The 19,667-nt window shown below is 37.3% G+C and overlaps 3 protein-coding genes across 13 annotated transcripts in view; 2 read left to right on the forward strand and 1 right to left on the reverse strand.

Annotated features, from left to right (window-relative positions):
* The window catches only part of LOC117429449 (talin-2), a 120,651-nt gene extending 113,054 nt beyond the window's left edge, over nucleotides 1–7,597 (reverse strand). For 2 of the 3 annotated variants that reach the window (XM_058998622.1, XM_058998619.1), the window contains exon 1: nucleotides 7,436–7,597. The gene's annotated coding sequence lies outside the window, so the exon portion shown is untranslated. Of the gene's footprint in view, nucleotides 1–7,193; nucleotides 7,392–7,435 lie in introns of those variants that run through there. The other variant, XM_058998620.1, reaches the window with a different exon arrangement.
* Nucleotides 7,598–14,427: 6,830 nt separating this feature from the next.
* On the forward strand, nucleotides 14,428–16,304 carry LOC117429949 (C2 calcium-dependent domain-containing protein 4C-like). Its single transcript, XM_034049928.3, has 2 exons — nucleotides 14,428–14,588; nucleotides 14,816–16,304. Exon 2 carries the CDS (start codon nucleotides 14,837–14,839, stop codon nucleotides 16,175–16,177), a length of 1,341 nt encoding a protein of 446 aa, XP_033905819.3. The 5' UTR covers nucleotides 14,428–14,588; nucleotides 14,816–14,836; the 3' UTR covers nucleotides 16,178–16,304.
* Nucleotides 16,305–18,426: 2,122 nt separating this feature from the next.
* Nucleotides 18,427–19,667, forward strand: part of LOC117429861 (intermembrane lipid transfer protein VPS13C-like) — a 104,379-nt gene continuing 103,138 nt past the window's right edge. For 6 of the 9 annotated variants that reach the window (XM_058998625.1, XM_058998627.1, XM_058998624.1 and 3 more), the window contains exon 1: nucleotides 18,429–18,661. In XM_058998625.1, coding sequence (XP_058854608.1) covers nucleotides 18,562–18,661 — 100 coding nt within the window. In that variant the 5' untranslated portion in view covers nucleotides 18,429–18,561. Of the gene's footprint in view, nucleotides 18,662–19,667 lie in introns of all 9 variants that reach the window. The other 3 variants (XR_009308427.1, XM_058998623.1, XM_058998629.1) reach the window with 2 other exon arrangements.

Here is a 19,667-nt window from a genome sequence, read left to right on the forward strand (position 1 = left end):
CGTTACTGCTAGATTTATATAAAATAATCCGTTTTGAAAATGCTAGTCTCTGCCGGCAGAGATGTGTTGTAGCCGCAATATGGCTTTAGTAGTTATTTGAACAATTCACTGCAGTATAAGGGTAGGGGGTAAAACATTACCACCAGTTGCTTCTAAAATCTAAATCAGCACACCTATATTTGAAGGGTCACTGCCTAATACAATGTGAAAGAAATTCATTTCAGCTATTTTGGATCAATTGTGTATCAACCAACAAGATGGTTTCTAGACAGCCATACTGATTAGGAGGTCAGACTTCATATCACCCATCAAATTTCCCCATTGGAGGTTGTTATACCTTCCAAGTTTCAAGTCCAATGCATTGTCCGACAGATTCAGCGACAGCCAATACAATAAGCAAGGACTGCTTCTCGGACTGCTCCCCTGGAAACCTGTCTTGTATTGGCTGTTGCTTTCCAATTTCAAGCTCTGCTATTTCTATGCAGCTGAGTGTCATGTTGCAACTGGGTACTGACTGGACCACATCAGGTATGTTCATATTACAATTCTTTACTATACTGTATATCAATGCCATTTAAAATATTTTGCAAGCTTATTTTGACAACAATAGCTGTCTATGCTATCACTGTTGGTGATAAAACTATACTTCTGCTGTTTTAATATGTGAATCTTACTCCCAATGCAGCCCCTACTGTAAATACATTAAGAAAATGTAAATATTTGATATTTAGTACTCATTGCTCGTTTATACCTTTCAGTATGATGCGTGTTCATTTTTCACTGTGCCAGTGTAGTCCTTGGCAAGTCACAGAAGTTCCTTATATGAACTTCAGCTCAATAACTGAGCAGTTGTAAAATGTCCAGCTACTTTCCAGTCTAAATAAGGGCAAAAATGTTGATTTTATTTATGCTGTTATTATGCATGCTGGCACTGATTAAGTATTCTTGTTGTATACAATAATTCTGCTGTCCAATGTTTCCAGCCACCACTGCCATTCACCAGATCAGCATAACTTCCTTTTAACTTACATAGAAGCGCAGATTCCATTCTCTGAGACAATGTGAAATTAAGCAAGGAGGCAGTCGTACTGGTAAAATACTGACATCAACAGTGAAATGGTAAGTTAACTTAGATACATTAAAAGAAAAAGGACTGCTACAGCATTGTATCGGTTTCAGAAGTGAAAGTGAAAAATCACCATTGTTTTCCTTTACAAAAACAAGTGATCATAGTTTATGCCAAAAAAAAAAAAAAATGTAATCAGTTATTCCATGAAGAATAAAACTACATATTGTACTGACAACAGCACTACATTCTGATAATTAAAAAAAAGTATTCTAATGAAATGGTAAGATTGTACAATGAGAAACATTTCACTAATCAGAACCTCAGAGATTTAAACGTTGAGAAATACTACACATAGGCCTGTCAATCCCTTACCCCCCCCCCCCCCCCCAAAATCCCATGTGGGTTTCAAAAGTTGCTATTAGGAGAAACGGCACCTTACTAAGTACTATATAAAACAGCACCAACCTTCATGTTACAAGCACTGAACCTTCATTGATCGTTGGTCTCTATACTGTAAAATTCTGAAGTAATTCTTAATAAATGAATCTTTCTGTAACCATGTTCAGCATTTTATAAAGCTCCCCGTTATCTATATTTAGTTCCAATTCCCAGCTCTTGCTGGTCACCTGCTCACAATGACTCCACAATTTAGCTGGCAAGCTCAAATACACTTTACAGCACAGAACTTATTTCTAAAAAAAAAAAGGATTGTTAAAGTTTCTACCGATTCTTCCAGAAACGTCTCATTGCTCTTCATTGTGAAGTAGAAGTAATCTACTATGAATTTACAACATAGGCATCGCATTAAAGGAGGCCATAAAACATAGGGGGGGGGGGGGAGAGACACTTGTGATAAATTATTTGACTGTTCTTGTCAAAAGGCAGTACGGTACCCACCTACCCATATCCTAAGAAAAAAGCCACTTCCTCAATGTTATTAATTTGAACAAATATTTTACAACGGCACTGCCAAGCACACATAACAATGAGAGGCAACACTGGCAGCCAGCCACTTCTAATTTGAAACGCAATGGAGTCTTCAATATTCAATATTCCAATTCTGCCTACACACTGCAGGCTCAGGGGCAGTGAATTACAGCTATTGATACTGTTTGTACTTACCGTCTCATTCATGAAACCCTTGGTGGAGCGTAGACTGTGCATTTTTATTCTGTAAATATCTGAGGGATAGTATTTTATCAGTTGCTGTTGGCAAGCCGGTACTCGGCAGTTCCTTGCAATGCCGAGGTGGCAATTTGTGCAACTAGCCTACATGCCATAAAATCTTAGCGAACTGCCAGACTAATATTGCAGCCTTATGCCAATTATACAAACATGCTAAAAGCATGTGGGTTTCTAGTATAGAAAAATACAAGTATTATAACTTATGTATATACAGGAAGCATAATTCATGTTCTTTCACACCATGTATGAACATTTTACAAAGATTAATAATTTAAAAAATGATTTCCTATTTGTGACACAAATAACAAATTGTGACACACATTGGGAGATTCTGTGGACATAATGGAATAAGCTTGGGCCGCACACAATTCATAGTAACAGTAGACTTGCTTAATTAATGATAGCATTGTAGACATCCATCAAGCCATGGCGGAAATGAAAGCATTTGATTGCTTTACTTGTTAGGCCGTAACATCACCTGTGGCTACGCTAACTTGTAAATTAAATCCAATATCTTCAGTTGGGCCATGGCATATTCCCTATCGACTGCAATTTAGAGTGTCAAATATTTGAGTAGGAGTGAAAAATGCTGGGTAGAGCAAGCAAACTGATAGGATAAATGAATAAATAAATATACATTTGCTCTTTTAATAAATGTATAGTGCATTTCCGGCATGACCCACTTGTTGGTAACAGTGCTTTCAGTATTATGTACACCCTCATTTCAATAAGGCTTAGCAAAAACTATGAAGAGTCGTCCAAAGGAACATTCCTTTGGCGATTTTGATTCATATTCCACCCACAGCAGAATTTACACACTTTCCTGGCACTTGGCCAACATGCCCCAGCGCAGCCGTTTTAGACTTGCGCTTTCATCATTTCAGGCAATGGTTCAAAACACTTACATACACACAATTACCACTACAGTAATTGGTGGGTGAGAACTACCAGTGACTGACCATTTAAAACACACTGCTGCCATCTCGGCCACTGTTTTTACACATCACATACCGTAATTACATTCACGTAATGCCAACTTCAGCCACTAATTATTTTAAATATATATCCTACCATTACAGCAAAAACAAAATCTGTTTGTCTTTACTTCTGACAACCTGGATCAGTGAATTAGCACAACACTTGTCATGAGCCTCTGAAGGACCAGCTGTTGGTTTAGTGGTCTCTCAAGGGTCATGTCATTTATGGAAGCTCCATTAGGGTTCTATATTAAAGGAGAATTTGAGTGTATGTTCTTGAGAGGCGACCATACAGAGAAACTAGCAAAGTGGCACTACACTCAATTTATTTTATAAAGATTGGTAAACTCCAAACACATTGATTGTCCACATGGTTGCAAGCTGTCAGTACACTATTAAATAAATACATAAAAACGGTACGGCAGTACAGGGTCAGGGCCAACCGAATACTTACAGGAGACAGAAATTAGTTTTTGGCTTTATTTTTTTATACTACTGTATATCTCGCTACACAATATTGTCTTGTATTTAAAAAAGATTTTTACTTAATGAAACCAGCACGTCTATAAAAAATTAAAATCACATACAACTGTTTATTTTAATAACAGTAAAAACAATACTAAAAAAAACACTGGCACATAAAACAAATAACTGATAAATAACAATTTAGTATTCAAAAGCAAAACAAAAAATCTGTAAACTTCACAAAAAACAAACTACAACATTAAAAAATGCATGTGAATAGAGAGTAATATAATAGGCACGAGAACTATCATTGAAACACAGAAAGGCGATTGTGTCATACTCTACCATTTTCCATCAAAAAACAAAATTCAAAACAGATAAGCTTTAGTCTAGCAACCTGCAAGAAAAGTCTTTGGGTAGCTCGTTAAACGAGTCTCCAAATAAGGAAAATAAAAGCTATGACAATCAATAATCAATGAATGGATTAATAATTGAATGTCTACAGAAGAGTTTCATGAATAAATCAAACTTTAGTTTATCCACCAAAAAAGTCAACAAAGTCAACAATCTGTTTACACATAACCAAAAGCTGTGCAAACCTCATTGTAGTACACCAAATGGTTCTTGTGCAAGTTCCTTTTTCAAACCTAGAATTGCAGCTCGTTTAGAGATGTAAATGAACGGTGTTCTTTCTGAAAGACCAAGGTCCAAGCAGGAAATCCATAACCAATACTTTTCCCGACCCCATAAACCTGTCAAAAAGTGACTTGCACAGCAATTTCAAACATCCCTTTCTTCCTTTGTCATGCAGCACAGAATCCAGTGTCAACTTCCTGCCATTCTAAGTACTAATGGAATATGAACAGTCTCTGTGTTGAAGCCTGCTCACAGATGTCATCAAGCCCAAATGCATTTCAATTTAACAGCTCAATTAAACCAGCTAATTCGGAGACGAGGAATCATTGTCACAGCCACACAACAAATAGCAGGCTTGTCAATATTATGAGCTGGTATAGCAGCCAACACTTGTGTCTACAACTACACCAGTTTTTAAACATGTACCTACAGAAATAGTGTGTTAACATTTCCAAAAATGAATTGACATTGATTTAGGCTTCCGTAACCTCAAGGGTAGGCTCTGAGATCTACCCGTTGGGTACTGCTGGTAATTCCAAGAACCTGATCAAAACAAAGCTATGGTTCTAGGGAATTTAGTTCGAGCATCTTCACTTTGGAACTCATATGCAAACTCTAGACTATTACAAATGCTCAGTCAATCAATACTTTGAAATATAAACTATATGCAGGTGATGATGAACCAATAAACTTCAGCTCACATTGCACTTTGTTTATAAGGTAGAATTAGGGGGGAAGGTGCATCTTTTAAATTTTAGCAAAGGCTGCTTTCAGGTTTTTACACTTCAGATGTGGCGATCGCAAAACCAGATGCATATTTAAACCTCAGTCTCAAATATCAAACACATCACTCACCAGCCTGACATCACTGAACATATTAATAAAATAAACCAATTTTAAAAACTATTGTTGGGGGGCCAAGAAACATGAAGCAATGTAAAAAGTCTGAAATGTGCATTTTAGGTTTCTTTGAACACTGCCACTCATATTTCCATTTACAAAGACCAACAGTATACATCTTAAGCAGGTTAATCAGAGGAGCTGTTGAACCCTTCAGGAGAAAGTAATTTAAAATGGGTCTTTACTTCCATCCATACCGATAGATTACTTTCAATCATTCCTAACGGTCTAAAAGGGTTAGCCTTTGACCCAGGTCATTCATTCCAGATATCCTGAGAGATGCAGTCTGTGTCTGGCTCTGTAAATTAGAGTACCATTGCCATAGCTTTTCAGGAGACCAACCCAAACTCCACAGGGCATTCGACAACCTCTGAACTACAACCACCCCCCATCATCCTTTACAGAAATACTTAACTTTGCACAGTAAACAGAGTACCGACTGTGCATTGCAGTGTATATTACTTCATTGTGCAATTACAGTACTTTTAAATACTGCATTATAGTTGTGACAGTGAAGGATAGTTTGCAAGGAAATGACCCGTTAATGCATACGGTTTGTTTATACGTTATTGGCGTTTTGTCATTTGTTCCTAAGTCCTAGTGTAAGCAATTACACAACACAAATTAAACCCATAGTACTCAAGGGGTGCGGCACACGGCGAAGACATGCAACAATACGAGTATATCAGTAATTTCACCTTACGTTTGAAAAGGATTCTTACTAACATAATCCGAAAACAATATCAGATCAAAGTATATTCTGTGGTTAACGATCGTCATCATATCTGCATTAAAATGTGTTACTGCCTGGGTAATTGCAACAGTATCTCCGCTAATCGGACAAAATCAAAGTGTTACCACGTTTCCTAATTGTTACATAAATAGATACCTGGGCAACAAAAGACAGAGGCGCGTGATGGAAGAAAAGGACGTCTCAATACTGAAACAAGGTATCGGAGCCTCAAAGTTCTGGGCAACTGTATAGGGTAAATGTTTGAGACAGTATTTAAAAATAAATAAATAAAAACAGTTAAAACTGTCAGTACACAACACTGAGAACATGACCCACGTTACAAAACGTAAAGCATTAAATGTGTTGTTCTTCAAAAGCTAAGACACTTTACACTTTCAAGACCCTATAGCACACACATCTGACAAATTAATTAAATACACATAAATAAAAATGACAGTTTACTTAAGAATATAATTAAAACAACTGCGTGCAGCGCAGTTCTAGATGAATAATAAAACGTCGATGTATAGGCTCTATAAATGACTTAACTATACAGTAGCTGCAGTAGGTTGATTTTTTTTTTTTTTTTCCAACGGTCATAGAAACAAAATTCCCACGACGCAGGGGGTGTCAAAATATATGAACTGCTGCAAACCTCCCCTTTTGTTTTATAAATTATAAAGTGGTCACTTTTACAAATTGATTCAACTCAGTCAGTGCCATGCCAAACCTTTACTTCTCAGAGAACACAAAGTTTATTCCAAACATCATCAGCCAACACATATGACCTTAGGGTACCGATATCCCGTGTGTTGAGGAAGATCCATTAAAATATGGCGTCTCAAATCCATTCTCTCATATGTTTATCTGGGGATGTTCAACTTATACCAATACCAGGACACACCACAATTAATGAGACAAACACACAAAAGAACGAAAAAAGGATTCTAATTTGCCAGTGAAGTTTCACTTCTGTGATCTCCTGCGTTAGCCTTAAAACACAAAGGATTAAGCAAGCTCCCTTATCTCGTATTAAATCGCATGTGTTTCTAATTACTTGCGGTCTAATACTCCCATTTGGGACTTTTTGCAGTACATTACCTCTCAAATCACTTTGCAAATTACATTTGGGAATAATTTAGCAGTGAAAGCAATTTTTTTAAACATAAGAGATTTTTTTTTTTTTAAATAGTAATGATAGCAACAAATCCACACACACGACCCTTACCTTCGAAACAGGACACTTTTTAAATAACCAATACAAAATACTGACATGACACTCAAAGATTCATGGCATCCTTCCTCCTGTTCCATTCATCCAATTGCAATATTATTACTTTCTGGTGTGCCTCATGCACGTTGCAAGATTTGGAATGCATCAAGTCAAATTCCACAAATGCCTGCGACAAACTGAACGGAGATACGTCCATGCATCAGGTAAGGAAACCGGGAAAACGCATGAAATCTTACCTGTGAAAAAAGCTAGTGTTGCATTGCAATCTGGCAGATCTGGGATGTGCAGCAAGTCCCTGCCTCTCTAATAGCTAACCCCTCCCAGAGAGAGAGAGAGAGAGAGAGAGTGCGAGAGCGAGAGCGAGACCGAGGGAGATTCCTGCACTGGGAAAGAGGAAACTCGTCATCATCCTGGGACACAGATCCTTTGCTTTTACAGAAAGAACGTACTGGAGGACTGAATCAGATATAAAAAATACATACTCTGTCGTTTTATTATTATTATTTCAGTTAATTTTCAGTGTTTGTTCCTCGCAAGTATGCAAATACTAGTACCCTCCTTAGGTAAAATGTTATCCGTTCCCGGTGTCTGTATATATATATTTTGCTCATACGACTGCATAATTACACTGCAGTCGCCAACCACCCTGGGAAACCACATACTGTATAAACAGACTTGTTTGCTGCTACTACGACTATTATTATTATTATTATTATTATTATTATTATTATTATTATTATTATTATTATTATATATTCAGTCTTTAGAAAAGTGCTTTATTCTTCACTTTTTGTCCACAGTATATTTTAGTGGTAGACCTACAGTAATATAAACCAAAAAATAAACTGAACTTTTGATGGTTAACTGCCAATTGGTATATAGCCAAGAGGACAAGGTGTTTCAATTGTTTCCCAATGATTACTTCATATAATTCCTAAAGAGAAACCGGTTACAATCTCCAGGATGGCACATGGAGTACTGTAGGTGTGTTTAAGGCTTTTCCTGGTGATGACTGTTAAAGTAAAATTAGCTGTTTTCTGTGATGTGGACAAATGAGCCAGATTTGCACACAGGCTGCCACAAGAGGCACGTGAATTAACCCGTTGGGCCACCTTTCTGTTGCCCAACAAAGTCACTAAGGGGGCAGAAACAGTGACTTCGAGATCAATTGCTGCTGATGTAAGGTTTCATATAATGAGATTATTTGCAAACCTCATTTTATAAGATATAATCACTGATTTAACAACTTGTAGTTTGAGTAAATATGATCATGGAGTAAAAGCTTGTCAGCATCCTTGATTAAAGTGTTTACGAGTCGGGTGCAAGCTAAAGCAGATTAAATGAAGATCAAGTTGCCTTGATTATAACTCTTCTTTAACACTTAGAGGCCTGTTTAACTGGTCTGGGAGATTTATGCAATATATACCACATTGCTGCCTGTGTATTCGGGCAGTGACGTCTTTGTTCGTCTTTTCTCTGCCGCCAGTCACATTGCTGTTTGTGTACTCGGGTAGTCACGTCTTTTGTTGGCGATTTTAATACACACATCACTATACTGTGCTCAAATTTAAGACACACACTATTTTTGAGAAGCAAAAAATGATTCAAAAAGTGCGTAACACTTTACACCAGGAGCTCTCGTTTTTGCCTTTCTATTCAATATGAAAAACATTTGTTGGCATTTTGGGTTAGGTTCATAACATTAAAATGGTTCCTAATTAGCTCAAGAGATATGGAAGATGGCAGGCTGTTTAGAATACAGATCTTTGCTGCCCGTCAAAAGACAAAACAGTTATTTAAAACATATATGTTATGCATTTCCATTTGCTATTTTACTGCAGTCTAAACTGCAGTTTTGAAAGAAACACAGTTACAATACACACATATTTTTATTTAAAAAATTATATTTGATACTGTCCTGTTTGGAAGCCTCACTTTCAGGTTGACTTACACATCCTTGGTCAGCAGGATAATGAAATTAACCACACACCTTCTTTTCTGTCATGAACTAACCAGATGCTTCCTGTATGACTAACAAGCTTTGACCCCAAAGACACTGCTGAGGTTAAGCTCGGAAGTAAAACCGTACCAGTCCTGAAAAGTAGGGCAAGCAAACATCAAACTTCCTTTAACCTAATGTAGTACCAGATAATACTTGTAAATGAAAATGCATGTTTGCTGGTACAGTACAAAGTTATGTATGTGTGAGTCATTTATAAAGACTTTGATACACAATAAAAGATTAATTGTAACTTGAAGTGCAGTGAATGAAGGTGGTGATCTTTTGCATTGACCTTTACAGTAAAACCACAGATGTTCTGGGAAGATTCGTTACCTGTGTTAAAACAAAGTTTATCACAAGATCAGTGTATGTAAGTGTGAACTCCAGAGCTGCAATTTTAAAAGCAAGCTTGCAAAACGTTGTTTGTACAGTGTGCGCTATATTGAAGTGATATCTCAAGATCTGCAGAGGGATAACAGGTCAGGATGGCTCTTAGTGCTGGGAAGTCACTCATAATGAATCAAGTAAACACTTTATGATTAACACGCATGGCTGCTGTAAAAACATTCTGAATTGTGAGATTTGCCCAAGGGGTGTTTCTTTTTACCCTTTCTTTGGTTTTGCATAAATTAATCATCCGTTATAACTGTGTCGCAAGAGATAAAATAATAGAATATGGAAGTTGAACTCTTGAACTTTGATTCCAATGATGAAACTGTAACACAGTGACACATTAAGGGATATTAGAATTAGGTGCAAATAGGTGGTGGATTTATATGTATAATATGGCAGGGACTAGATAAGAACTGGCAAACAAGGACAATATGCAAAAGAGTTTTATTTACAATGACAGTGTACCACACACTGCCCAGTGCATATGCAAGATGTGGCACCATTTTAGAAAATAGTGAAAAATAACCCTACATGGCTTTAAAATGGAGTTTTAGATATACAATAGATTACTATCTAAACATTTTTTGCACCAGCATCTTTCATTTGCACTGTGGAGCTACCTTTGACCAAGAAGAGTAACTGCATTCCCATACAAAACTGTGCATTCCCAAGTAGAATCCTACTCGCATCTTTGGCAGGGTAATATGAATTTAAGTACATTTAACTACAAAAGCAACTTAAATATATTCTTCCCCCTCCCTAATCTTTTTTTGGTGTTTCAATTATACTATGTATCATGACACAGGTGGGGCGACAGAGTTGAAAGATCACAATACGACATGAGTTCTGAAGTTTCACAGGAAGCAAAAAAACATGGCACACAACAATTAAATTGAGTAATAGAAAAGAATGAAGTATCGAAAGATTAAGGAAACAGAACTTGGAACCATTTCAATTTGCTACTATTCTTGTTGCAGGTTATTTGTTAGAAATTACGGTAAGTCAAGTCAAATTCAGGCAGACAACAGGTGAGACTCTTAAAACATGAATGAAATCCAGAGAATAAGGAGAGAGAGAGCAGGTTCAAACCAGCAGCTGGTTGGAATCGAGTGCTCTACTTGTATGCTCTGCGAGAGCTGGCTTCTCTGAAAGACAACATTTCAATGTGTGTGTTTGCGATATACAGTAATGTGATGCTACTCTGATCCAAAATTAGATCGTGCTAAGACGTTCAGTAATTTAATTCTGGATCTGCACCCACACAGTGGGCAAGAAGAATATTTTTTTACAGAACTTGCTGATAGGCGAGCATGTCCCTCGCGTCTTTGAGAGCGAATAGCAGATTTTTTAACTTGGTTTTGTATCTGGTAACCAGACGCAGTTTATTTAATTTGTGTCTGACCTGCTGTGAGTAGAGAAGTAGGAAGAATATATCTGATAAGCACGATGCAAGAAAATATAAATATACTACAAGACTTATAAACAAAATACTTAATGAAGATTTATTATGGTTTAAACACACATTTATTGAAAGACCCCAGTGCGGGAATGTTCAATACTTTATTGAAACATTGGAACAGTAACCACAGATGTTGTTTGAATATGAATGCCATGAAAGACTACACTCTTATCAAAATAATGCTTTCAATGGACTGTGATCTATTATAGGAGCTCAGGATAGTCTTTATTAAAGTTGACGGTTATAAACCATTGTAAAGTATAACCGAGTAAAAGTGAAAGTGTGGTAAAGCATAGTACCTGTACAGTATATTGCTGAATACTATGGTAAAATCCATTGTCATAGTAAAGCAAGCTAAATACATAACATATGAATGGGAGTAAACTCTAGAAGTGTGATTACATTACAGTACTGGATTTGTAGTCAGCATCTCTGAATTTATTTTTTTTTAAAAAGGGTTGAAACAGGACAAAGCCTACAGTAGTAATGCTTTTGTGATGAAAGAAAGATGGATTAGGGGAAAAGATAATATGAGCATCGAATTACCACTTAAGGTCAAAGGTGAAATCCAAATTGCTGGCAGACGAATTCAGGAAAAATTCTATGATTCCATATTGACACTTAGGAAACAGTAGCTCACTAATGGAGCGTCTGGGCGTCTGGGCTTGCTTGTTTTCCCAGACAGTTTAAGTTACATAGTATTACAGTTTCAACAGTGTACTGATATAATCATTCTAGAATCCAAAGAATAGCTCATTTTATCTTCTACCGTGAAAACGCATGCCAGTTTACAAATTTGTGCGGTGCAAAAGAACCTTTAACGTGTCACACCTGATCATTCACGTGTTGTGGCAGAAGCAGGGAGTGACTGTGATTGGCTTTGAGGAAATGTGCAGCTGCTCCATTCACTTCTCTTCCAGCAGGTGTCACTATTGGGCACTGATGTTAAATTGCAATGTATAATACAGTACATCCTTTTTGAATAGATACATTTGCCTAATGCTACAGGCCACCTTAGAATGTAAATATCTCTCTGCATTTAAATAATGATGTACATTATATACCATGACCCCCACATAGTCCCTGAATGGAACTTTAATTTTCATTGCTGATTCCGTGATTTCTTTTATTCTTAATTATCAGTGTTTCCTCATGAGAAAGAGCTGATTTGATGGAATTTTGCTAATTGAGCAATGTCTGTTTATGGCAATGGCTGGTTAAAAAATGAGTTATCCTTATAGGATTATATTTAAATAGTGAAATGCAATGTTTTGTCCATAAAATGCAATCGTGCATTGATTTTTAGTGATGGCTGTGGAGTTAACAAATAATAATATTCTTTAATATGCAAATTGAGCTGTGGGGTGTATCTATACTTAAGGAATGTTGTTGTTTCTATGGAAGATGCTCGAGGGTCATAATACAAACAGGCAGGCTGATATCATTACACTGCAGCACATGAAACGCAGTAAAGAACTGGGAATTCATTTTCTGCATAAACTAAAAGCACAAAAAAATGGTGATAATGTTAGATGGAGATTTTGCCTCCTGAATTTCATACTATGTACTCATTGAGAGCTTTTGTTTTTCACATACTATTTGAAAAATGAATAATGTCAAGATAAACAAAGAAAGACCCATGATGTATTTTCAATTCATTCAATACCCAGGGCATTGAAATTGATTTGTTTTTATATAGTTTGGGGTATATGATCCAGACAGTGGCAGAAGTAAATACTGCCTCCCTAAAACTATTGTGGACCTCATTCAGACTTGTTGACACGACCAACAGGATTAATATAAAGGGTGATGGGATTTAAGGATCACACTTTAAATAATAAAATCCTGACTAATAACTGAGTTTAGATTAGCAAAGACATACAGTACAGACTGCAGTGTCCCACGTGTACAACAAGGATTTCAAAAAACATTTGAATGCATGAAGAGAAATGAACTGAGATTAAGTTAATCACAGTCTGAGCTGTAGTGGTGTTACCTGTAGCACTAATAACAGCAATACAACTCCTTCAGTTATAAGTGAATTGTCAATGTGGGATTAATCAATTTCAGCATGTAAGAATTTATATTTCTCTACTTCCACAAGACATACTGTACATGTAAAAAAGGGGTAACCCAAACTGTATATACAATAACATGTTTGTAGCAAAATACCTAGTATACGAAGTATGGTATGTCAGTAACTCATTCTTACACTAGGATTACATTAGTTGTGTTAAAAGGTACCAACATAACAAAACTATCAACTACTGTGATGGTTTTTGCCATTGTATGCAGTGTTAGCATTAAATAATTGCACCTACGTACCATAGGTTTTGTTATGTGATACTTTTTGAAGACTGCTATAAGGATAGCGCTGACATAATTACAATTGGGTTAGATAGTAATGGCGGTCATTGTCCACAAGAGGGCACTGCTGTCTCTTTATTTTTTAAAGCTCACACAAATTCCCATTCTCAGTCATTTCCACAGAATTACATATAGCATAGCCAAAGTACAGTTAAACAGATTCTAAATCGAATTGCTATATCCAATATATACAGATCAATAAGAAATGTTAAATAAAAATCTGGCAGTCGGTAGAAACTATTCATACAACAGAATGTAATAATTCAGCATTCCAGTTATTTTGTCATGTACTTCACACAGAACAATGAAATATTCTTAAGTAGTTTTGGACACATAATAAATATGTTTTAATACAGTGTCCCCCAATTTTTTTCATTGCTTTATATGGGGAAAATGGCATCCTCATATGAGGCTATGATGCATTTGCATCTTCCATATGTCCCCATATAAAGACTAGAATATATACATATATATATATATATATATATATATATATATATATATATATATATATATATATATATATACGTATAAAAAAAGAATAGAAACACAGGCTGCTCCACGTTTTCATTTTGCTAATTTGTTTACATATATATACAATACACACAGGAATAGTGGGATGATTACGCACGCACATAACTGAGTCACACAGTGAGAGCATCAATTGCCTGGGGAATAACAACCACTACTTTAATCTGGCCAGATTGCTGTATCTTTACAATGCATTTACACGAAGTAAGATGGAAAAACAAATACGCTAATTACCACTTATTATAATATCAAATACACTTTTGTTCTGCTTTATGGTAGAGTTTACCTACAGCTTCTTATCTGGTTAACCTTTTTTTTCCAGACCCCTTTTCCTTCTCTCTCCGCATGGTCGTCTCTATGTGAACAGACTGTTTGGGAAAAGGGGAGGGTCTTGCTTTGACAGTGGAGGTGTGCTTTGAGGGGATTGGATCCTTCTTATATTGAGCAGCCTATTTAAACAGAGAGACGCTTTTTGAGCACCACAAAGCTAGGCAAGGTTTGAAGCTTGGAGTAACACCTACAAGAGCCACAGAGAGCCTTTCAGAGAAAGTGTATGATACATACAGGACTGTTCGTGGAGCAATCTTCCTAATCCTGCAACTGAAGACAACCTGAAGAGTTTCTAAAGACTTTGAGGGTAATAATATTCAAACGTGAACAGCTAATAGTCTTAATAATATATACATTTGAAATATTTCAGATTAATTTACTGTGTAGAAAAAAAAAAGTTTTAAATGCTTGCCATCTGCCAAAAGTGCTTCATATATGTCTAGTATTGGTTGTTTAATGTGAACGTGGTATTTCTAACTGTGCTGCATTTTCAGTGTAACTGTATCCTAATTTTCCTTTTCTTTATCTTGACAGGGTTTTGCATTTTACATTTCTATGTGGGTGGTGGATACGATCCGTGTGTCTGTGGAAAGAACCAGTCTGACTCTTCCCATCTCAGAATACAGTTTCAAAATCAGGGACATCATGTTTAGCATTGACAGACCATTATCTGAGAAAAACAAGAAAATGTCTTTGTGCCCCAACATCATCACCCCAGACAGAATCCCAGAATTCTGCATCCCGCCCAAGTTACCATCTCACCTGGAGCCCAAAACTCCTGAGAAGAACAAACACCCCACCAGCATCCAAATCTCCACGTCAGAAAACACTGCTAACAAAAAGGAATCCCCCTTCCATGAAATGGTCAACACGCATGTGATACAAGTTGAAAATGTGGATGAGCTGCCCTATGACTGTGGATACAGTGATGAAGAAAGCACCAACGCTGATCCCCAGTCTCAAGCTGCTCTTTCCTTGCCCCACTTACCAAAAGCTCAAACCAGCTATGGGTTTTGCACCTTACTTGAAAGCCCACATACAAGAAGGAAGGAGTCCCTTTTCCACAATGACCCAAACTCTTGTGGCATCCCCATCATGATCCCCAGAAGCAGGTCCAACACTTACTCTCGAGTTTCCTCCTCCTCATTCAGTTTGAACTCACTGACCTCCAGACTGTCTCCCAAAAACTTCAGCCTGCACAGGCAAGGCACCCTGGACAGTGACACTGCATCTTCTACAGAATCTTCTCCCTTCAGCTCCCCGCTTCTTACTAGGTCTCCTCCCAAGTCCTCTTTGTTCAAAGCAATAAGCCAAGAAAAACTCTTCTCCAGGACTGTAAAAAGAACAATGGTGGCAAGGAACAACTCCTTGTCGACTGACGAAGGCAGCTCCACAGACAACAGTCCCAACATCATGAGAAGATCATCTGAATGCTTGCTGGAGCCTATGCCTTCTGCTTATGGCTTGATGCCTCCAACCGTTTTCCCCTTGGATCTGGTGCACTACAGGGACAGAGTCATAAAAGAAAATGTAATTTCTGTGGGCAGAGAAGGTACCTTAAGACTTTCTGCTGAGTACTGCCAGGACAATCAGAGACTCCGGGTGCGCCTGGTCAGTGCTGAAGGACTATACGACTCTTCTGTGGACCCCAAAAGTATCAACTGCTGCGTCAGCATGTCCTTGGTGCCGGGGAAAATCCAAAAGCAGCGCAGCACCGTCATTAGGAAAAGCAGGAATCCCATTTTCAACGAAGACTTTTTCTTTGATGGGATTTCTGAGCATGAGCTGTGTTTCAGATCACTGAGAATGAAAGTGGTTAACAAAGGATCGAGTATGAAAAGAGACTATGCCTTAGGCGAATGTGAGCTCCCTCTTACAAGCATCTTACCCAAGTAATGTTGTGTGTGTGTGTGTGTGTGTGTGTGTGTGTGTGTAAATATGATATATTTATTTTGTGAGCATGAGGTTCATGCAGAATTTATTTATACTTTTATACACTCTGTTTTATTTATAATAAAACTACGAAAAACCATTCAGTTTTCATTGTGATCCTTTCTTTGTTCACTACAAATTAATACTTTCCTCAATGATATATCTGTACTTAGGGTAAAAGGTTTCCCCATTGTTCCTCTAGAGTACCGGTGTAGCTGCCTAGCTCTTTATTAGAAGTATGAATCACGCTACATTGCAGCCTGCAAATAGAAGCACTCCTACACCTCATTGCAAAGGCTTTGTTCCATCTATTAACAAGTGTGCCTCTTCTGTCTCTCTGTTTCTGTACAGATAGGTTTTTCTCAAGTGTCAGGGAATTTCTATAATTGTGTCAATCAGGATTTCATAAATATCTTACTAGGTGTTCTAAAGGTTTTGTTATTTCAAGTTTGGGGATTTCAGCCTTGGTAATCCCCATTCTTTTTATACACCCGTGCTGCTTAAAGTTGCTGCAATCGTAACAGGTTTTAGGACACATTACAAAGTAAGTAATAAAGTTTCAGCTGAACCCTAATGAACCCTGCTTATCACCAGCACTGAGAGCCAAAACAAAGCTCTGTTATAAACCATCAAACAATACAGAAGTTAAATATGGCTTTTTTGCTAACAACATTGTACACGGAACATCATAAGAGCTTGTATTTCTATCTTTTATAAGTCAACACATTCTTAAATATATATAACCTGTTTTTAAAACCACTTGGTTCACTGCACCTTACAAACAACTGATAAACCACAGTCTACTTCTACTCTATTAACATGCATTTACTGCATTTATTTACACCAGGGATGGAAATAAGACTCTCATTGCATAACAGTTGGATCCATTTCTGGTTTTACAATGAGTTTTATAAGACTCACCTGAGCTTCTTACCGATACACTGTGGCTAATCAAGCTCGTAGTAAAACCTGGAATGGGATAAAACTGCTATGCAATAGGAATCTTATTTCCACCCCTGATTTACACAGGGTTTAAAAGTGTACAGGCACATTAGTGTGTTTTTATCTAATATAATATGACAGTTTCATCATGTTCTTTACACCAGAATGCAATTAGCACCATTTTTTGGTCTAAATTGTTTGTTATAGTTTTATAAAATTAACAGTTTAGTCCCTATCAGCTTGTGCATTATGCCTCTGAATTGCAATGGATTTATCTTTAGAAATGAAGAGGGGGACTGATGCACTAATGAACCTGAATGGTTCTCAAAGCAGAGCACTGATGCGTGTGTGCGTGTGACAAAGGTTCAGAACATTTATCAGCTGACTTTCATAGCTTCCATGAAAAGCACCCACAACTGGTGCACGAATGAAGGAAGGGACCCACACTGCTATGCAAAAAGAGAGAAACAGGATAGTGACTTGCTCTGGGCTTCTCTACATTGTTATCACCCTGTGAATATGATGCAACAATTTCTGTGCACTATACACAGAAAAGTGTAGCATAGTAAATGTACACAGTAATCTTCACCATGCTTTTCCTATGATTACTGTAAACCAGAACTGTGCATTTACTATAGATTACTGGGTGCTTCACAACAGTTTTTCACTATGATTTTTACCATGGCACTACTATATATGATAGTTAATGAAGGTATAACCACGGGAAAGACTGCAGTGTTAGCTCTGTGTAACCTTGATGTAACACAGTTGACACAAATTAAAAACATGTTCTGTGGTTGCATCCTTAACAGTAGATGCCAGTAATAAAAAAAAAAAAACCCAGCCTTGTCCCTTCTTGTTTTACTATCTGATATGCCTTCAAAATCAATTGGGAAGCACTTGCCAAATAAAATACTGTACTGAAATAATACATGTAATAGGTGTGCACTACTGCCAGCCCCCTTCCACTGTTGATATTGACAGCAATGTCAATTATATTTAATTTAAAGGACATTTGGTCGCTCGTGCATTGAAAGGGTGCACTGAATGGATTCCTTGTAGCCTCTGTCTCATATTATTACTTCAGCACACATTGATATTGTTATTATTATTATCAGGCTACACGTACACATGGGTTGCAAAACCCTGTTGTCTTGTTATCACGTTCTCGCCACACTCAAGATACCGGTTTACTAACACTTCTTCCTAATGCTCAATATAACATATTGTAGTTCTTGGTATCAGAGTTCAGTTGTGACAGCTCTCACTATCACAGACAGGGCGAGTTGATCGCAGAACAATTCACTTTCGTTTCTGCATTAGTGCGAGCGAGAGCCTTGCAGATCAGGGGACTCGTCTGCTCCAGCATCGACACAACAACCCAGTTACAGTGAATACAGAGAATCATGGTGTTCGAGTCTCTTGTCGCAGACCTTCTTAACAAGTTTATAGGGGACTATGTGGAAAATCTGGACAAGTCCCAACTCAAGCTTGGCATTTGGGGAGGTAAGAGAAATATTCACAATTTAGCACCAGATTGTTAGTATTAACCAGGCCGTATTGCAAGTAACACCAACGTCTATCTGATGATATTTATGAAGCAACACGGATGTAATAACGTAACGTCACCTTATCCTTAGTTAGTGTGACATTTAAAGCCACACGGGAAACCACATTAAAATGCATTGCATTGCCGTGTTAAATTGTATATTTTTATTATTACTGTACTAAATTAAGGTGCACGTGAATGGCATGATCAATTGTGTTTACATTATGAAAACATGCATTTGATTTGTGGAACAGAAACAAACATTAAACCGATGGTGAAATCAAGAAGGTTTTCTGTACACGCCCCTCCCCAGTAGAGTCTCCTTTGCACGCTTTTAAAGTGCGTTATGTGAATACAACCTGGAATCAAGTCATATTTCTATTCTCCACAACTAACTACCCAAGTAATCAAGGGTGACGTTGCCAGTTGGGAACTATGAGTCTTCCTATGTTTCATTCATATCTGTCGTAGATGTCGTTTGTTTTTTTCCTCCCCCAGAGGTGCCGTGTGTGTTTGTCTGTGCAACCTGCTTACAGTTAAGCTCATTCTGTTGGATAATTGAAGTGATATCCAGATCATCACATTCATGATATCACATAAGATGTAAAATCCAGTCTGCTTCAAACATCTGTCTGCTACAATGAAGGTGTATATGTCTTTTAACAGGTAATACATTAATGTCATACATCTCTCATGTTAGCACTTCTATTTGCTATGGAGGCCTGGCTAGTAAAATTCTCTCCACCCTTAACCAACCTGCTGCTTCTCCTAATGACCTGCTTTGACTCTGAAGACACAGTTCTAACTCTGAGAAAGTATAGAGGGCTATTTTGTAATAATGTAAAAGTTTCCCATTGCATTTAAAGTTTTACTGTGAGCGTAGACACACCTTACCTTCTGTTGGAAATTACAGTACAGGTTTTATTTCATGCACTTGGTCTAGTGCTTCTAAAGTGCTCTGAT

The sequence above is a fragment of the Acipenser ruthenus genome, chromosome 24 (genome assembly GCF_902713425.1).
Source record: "Acipenser ruthenus chromosome 24, fAciRut3.2 maternal haplotype, whole genome shotgun sequence".
Taxonomy (NCBI): Eukaryota; Metazoa; Chordata; class Actinopteri; order Acipenseriformes; family Acipenseridae; genus Acipenser; species Acipenser ruthenus.

Excerpts from the sequence above, each read along its gene's own strand:
- LOC117429949 (XM_034049928.3), top strand. The coding sequence starts at position 14,837 with ATGTGGGTGGTGGATACGATCCGTGTGTCTGTGGAAAGAACCAGTCTG.